Below are 5,482 nucleotides of genomic sequence, written 5' to 3' on the forward strand. Positions count from 1 at the left end.
ATCCATAGCAGTAAACTTTGTGTAGATGAACGAGCAAGGCAACATGCCAAAGGCAACACGCCAATCAGCAACCCCAAGTGGTGGAAAGCTCCAAGCTTTTTAGGAACTCCACTTGGTGTAACAATGGTGTAGCATGAAAGAAAGCTTCACAACCATCAAGAGAGGGAAAGCAATGATGACTTCCAACCCAATCCCACTTGAGGAGTAATCAACCTCCTCTAGAGACTCTTCCTTCTAATTTTCGTGCTTGGAGGTCCAACCTACCCAAATGAGCATCATTTTCTCTATATACAAAGAGAAAGGGCAAACTTGTCATAAGCTGAAAAAAGTCATTTGGGGAACCAAAACCAGTTCGGGTATTTTGGCCATAACTTCTTGATCCGAACTCCAAATGATGCCAACTCAATGGCTCTGGAATATCTTTCCAAGATCTATAACTTTTCCTCCAATGAGCATCTTCAAATTGGGACGTTTGCTAGGTCAAAAGCGGCTTTGAACTTTTTCTCAAATGGGCCTGCAAACGCCCAGCGAATGGAGCTCTCTGGAATTAGTACTGGAAGATTTCTTGGACTCACCATTCGAACGGCTAGCAAATGGAGCTCTTTGGAATTAGTACTGGAAGTCTTCATCCTGCAACACGTCCGAACGGCCACTCTTACCGGCCCTCTCTTGGAAATGTTGTAAAGTGCTCCTAAAGTGGCCAAGTTACATGTGGGATGCAATTGCAAGGTTTTGATCACTGAAATAAGCTAATTACATATTTGACAAAAATATCCAACACATCCACCTATTTCTTTCTAAGAATTACATGTTTTTCACAAATACAAATTCTATTATATCGCTTTTTATATTTAAAAAAGTACATAAAACAACGATTACAATAAAAAAAAATAAATAAATAAAAAAAAAAACAACAAATGAGGTTTGGACAACTCAACAATAAGCCCAAAAATAGAGTAAACCAAAAAAAAAAAAATAAGGGAGGGGAGGGGGGGAATGCATTAAATGAATGACCCAATCTTATGCATTCTTGGCACGAACACCAAAAATTTTGACCGCCGGTAAAGGCGGTTAAACAAAGCACAGGCAGGGACATGACCGTCACGCGACCCTTCAACCCTATTTAACCCCTAAAGTGGGAGACATAAATAACCTTCAACCCTACTTGAATGCCTGTTTAGTAACAACTACATCAGAAACAAAGAAACAGAAGGAGAGATAGACAACAAGAAAGCAAAAAAATAAAATAAACAATAGCAACATTGGTGTGGGCGGGAGGCAGAAAACGACCTTAAGAAACCCACCACAAAGGTGGAAAGTGGCAGATGGGAGGAAACTAGGAAAGGAGGCGTCACATGTGGAGGAGAGCTACCCATGTGTGGAACACACGTCTGTCAGTAAGATCTACTTGCAGGAGTAAGGTGGTCAGATGGAGGAGTGGCTGGTGATATCTGGAAGCAGAGAGGCCCAAGAGTAAGGTGGAATGCGCATATGGGAGTGGAACTTCCTGAAGTATACATATCTAGATTGAAAAACTCAAATCCAAAAACTAAAAAAGAGGCGGATGTGGTGCTGGGAATGGCTGGAGGAGGTGAAGACCAGATGATCTGAAGCGAAGGAAGAGATAACGGAGCTATTGAAATAGGATAAATCGCCCAAAAAAATTGGATAAGATCTCAAAATAGACAAATAAGATCTCCAAAGAGGCAATTGGAGCCTAAAAAGGGCAGGAGAGGGAGGAGGAAGATGGGAGTTTAGGTGAAGGGGGAGGGAGAGGGTCTCCCTCCTCCCATGGCAACCCGAATATCTTAGAGATACGAGGTTTCAAAGATGAGAGGTTTCCAAGAAAAGTTGATCCTACATAATTTAATTATATTTCAATATGCATGTTAAGTTCTTATTAACTTAGTTAATGAGAAATAATTAATATATCATAAATATCCATTGCTAATAAGATTTCAAAATTTTGAATCTCATATGTTGCTAAGCATGTGGCTGCATTACTGGACCAAATCTTGCAATTTTTACTTGTTTTTTTTTTTAATCTTCATTTTCTTTGATTGTTGTATGAGTTGTTAAAGTATCGATTAAATAATTAAATTTAGATGTTTTTATCGGTTAACTTTTTGAGATAAATAGTAATTTAACATGGTATCATAATGGAAAAAATAAAATTTACCCCCCTCCCAAACTACCAATTATTTCTCCTCTAATATTCAAAAAGTGATAAAGTAATCCTCCCAAACTACCAAACAGTTGCAAGTTGGCCACTCGGTTTGTCATTACGGTCAAATAGGATGAAAAATTCAAAACTACGTCGTTTTGGTATGGTTAAGTTACTAAAATGTCCTTTTTTTTAAAAAAAAATCAATTTAAAAAATGCCCCCCAAAACAATATCATTTTGGAAAAAAAAAAATCGGTGGTTTAAGGGTGGCCACCCAGCTGCTGGGGGTGGCTGGGCGGCAAACCCCAAGCCTGTTGGGGTGGCTAGGCTGCTTCTTTTTGTTAAGTTAAAGGGCCCAAAAGGAACAAAAAAAAAAAAAAAACCATATCTGTTTTTGATCATTTGACTGCAAGACTTCAAATTTTAATTTAAAAGATTTGAGCACCAATCAGAGGATGACTGCAGTCGTGGTTACCCAACCTTTTTTATTTTAGGTTTCCCCTTTTGCATTTATTTTTCAATATATATATAAAAAGGGCAAAATATAAAAAAAGCCTCCAAAACCATCAGTTGTTTGCAATATAACCCCATAATATTTAAAAGGTACTAAAATAACTCCCAAACTATCAAAATGTATCAAAAATGCCACTTATTTTTTATATTCTTATAATACCCCTATTCTTTTAACAAATAAAATAATAAAATAATTGTAAAAAAAAAACAAGGGGTGAATAAATACTAAAAAAAAAAATGTTTTTTGGAATAACTAAATAATTAGTCGCTGTAATTGACATAAATTGCAAATTGCTTCATGTCATATTAATGTAAAATCAATTTGGTAGTTTGATGGGCTACTTTAATACCTTCTTTTTTTGGAATATCTCAAGAACCGTACCTTTTTTTAAAAATAAAAAAAAATTTGTTTTTTTTTTTTTTTTTTTAAAAAAAAAATTGTTTGGTTTTTTTTACAATTGTTTTATTTGTTAAAAGAATAGGGGTATTATAGGAATAAAAAAAAAATAAGTGGCATTTTTGATACATTTTGGTAGTTTGGGGGCTACTTTAGTACCTTTTAAACATTTGGGGGACTAGATTGCAAATGGCTGAAAGTTTGGAGGGCTTTTTTTATATTTTTCCCATATAAAAATGGCATTACTATATTTTTATAGCCATTTCTGTTATTTATTTGACGGATAGCTTTTGTATTTGTTGGGTGTGTGTTTGAATGGCCTAAAAATGCGTTTAACACTCAAAAAGTTCGTTTGAAAAAAATAAAAAATAAATAAATACTAGTTTGGTAAAAAAAAACATTAAAACGCTTTTAAGGGTTCAAAAAGCCTAAAAATAGCATAAATGCATTTTTGGCAAAAGTTTAAAAATAAAGCTTTTGACAAAAAGTATTTTTTGACTTAAAAGTTCTATTTTTTAAACACAATCTCAAGCATGCTCTTAGAATGAACATTATGTTTCAAATCTACCAAAATAAAAATTTAAAGAATAAGTAGAGGATCAGGTGACTTAAAAAGTGGTAAGACAAAAATACCCGTCTAATATAACCAACTGGATATTTATCAAATTCAAATGAAGTGAAGAGAATCCTGTTCCGGTGACTTAGCACTTCTCACCTCTCCATTATTATTCTAATTAAGCTCGTATTGAACACCTCTTACGGAGATCAAAGCTCACTTGACACTTAAAAAGACTTTATCTGAGCTTTCCTTCCTTCTTCTTTCTTTTGGCTTAAGAACATGTTAATGTTATTCATATTTGAACTTGATTACAAACATACATATTGCCAGTTTTTTATTGGAATAAAATATTCAAATGCTCGTAGGCAATTTATTGCTTACAACAATTTCTGGCGTTTTAGACTTCACTGATCACTGCCTTGGAAGCTTCAGCTCCAACTTGAAATCATGTCCAATAGGTAGCCACAGTTTTGAGACCTCAACGGTAACAAACTGCCCAGAGCTGTCCAAGCTTGCCTTTATAACTGATTTTCCCTTCAAGTTTGTTCTCTTTCTAAATTCTACTTCATATTCCTGAAATCTCTTAGCCTTCTCCAACCCTATGAAAGTCACTTTATTTATGATCCATTTTTGACTCAAAGCAAACTCCCCATTCACAACCTTTGAACTAACTGACACATTTCCCCCTTCTTTTCCACCAGAAAATCTCACTAAGCTCCACCTCCCTCCCTTTCCTCCCATCTCAACTTCCTCTCCATCATCCAAGAAAACTTCTCCAACACTATCACCACTATTGCTCACCACCACCAAGAGTTGAAACGCAGTCTTCCGAGCTGCTCGTGTTGTCATTGCCGCCCCTTGCAAGGCCAAAATATTGCCTTCCCGAACGTGCACGTTTATATGATCAAGCGGTGCGTCAAGCCGGATATTCTTGCCTGATTTAACACTCAACGAATTCGAGTAGTCGAAGAGGTCAAACCAGTTTCCTGCAGGGAAGTATGCATCGACTGAAACTGCTCCCGACTTCAACACCGGTGAGACCATTACGCCTTTACCAATCAGAAATTGTGTATTGATTTCATAAGTGTTGATATCTTGAGGGAACGAGAAGAAAAGGGGCCTTGCAATGGGGAATCCTCTCTGGTTTGCTTCATACATTAATGTGTAAAAGTAGGGGAGAAGCTGGTAGCGAAGCCCCAACACCTTCCTAGCTGTTGCAGCAACTGAATCCCATAGATAGAGTTCTTGACGAATAGTAGACTTCGCCGAGTGATCTCTTGCAAAGGGATAAAAGGCCCCTAGCTGCACTTAGATCAAATACTGATATTAGATGTTTTATCAGAAAATAAGCACCAATTTTTCTTAATTCTGTATAGAAAGGCACTCAGGATTCCTTCATTATCACTTTGTTTCTCAGCGCCTTCGTAAAGATTTTGAAATTTTTTTTTAAACAAATGACAAAAAACCAAAAAGACAAACAAACATGTGCGCTCTCGCGCACAGAAATTAAACCACCAATTATAATTGAGATTTGGAAGCGTAACATTCCTATAATATCAACAAATAAATAAAATGGGAAATTTCACTTAATTCCCCTTAACTTCCACTCGTTTTGAAATTAGTCCTACCAAAGTTTCAAAACTCTCAATTTAAAGTATCGAACTTTCAATTTTTTGCAATGTTCCCATTTCATTAGGATTTTCCGTCAATTCTTGTCAAAACTACCAAAATATTCCTATTTTTTTATTATAAAAAAATAAAATAAAAAATTGTAAAGATTCAGGTATTGGTCAAGATTTAACGAAATTTGTAAAAATACATAGGCCTAAATCTTTGCAATATTTTTTA

General features: G+C 35.6%; 2 protein-coding genes across 2 annotated transcripts in view; one reads left to right on the forward strand and one right to left on the reverse strand.

The window, feature by feature from the left end:
* LOC132178595 (cullin-1-like) overlaps positions 1-5,482 on the forward strand; it is a 97,913-nt gene that overhangs the window by 17,536 nt on the left and 74,895 nt on the right. The gene's annotated exons all lie outside the window — the stretch shown is intronic.
* Positions 3,906-5,482, reverse strand: part of LOC132179235 (alpha-glucosidase-like) — a 5,905-nt gene continuing 4,328 nt past the window's right edge. The window contains exon 5 of the mRNA XM_059591905.1: positions 3,906-4,936. Within this exon, the coding sequence (XP_059447888.1) occupies positions 4,046-4,936 (891 nt within the window). The 3' untranslated portion in view covers positions 3,906-4,045. The remainder of the gene's footprint in view (positions 4,937-5,482) is intronic.

The sequence above is a fragment of the Corylus avellana genome, chromosome ca4 (genome assembly GCF_901000735.1).
Source record: "Corylus avellana chromosome ca4, CavTom2PMs-1.0".
In the NCBI taxonomy this organism is placed as follows: domain Eukaryota; kingdom Viridiplantae; phylum Streptophyta; class Magnoliopsida; order Fagales; family Betulaceae; genus Corylus; species Corylus avellana.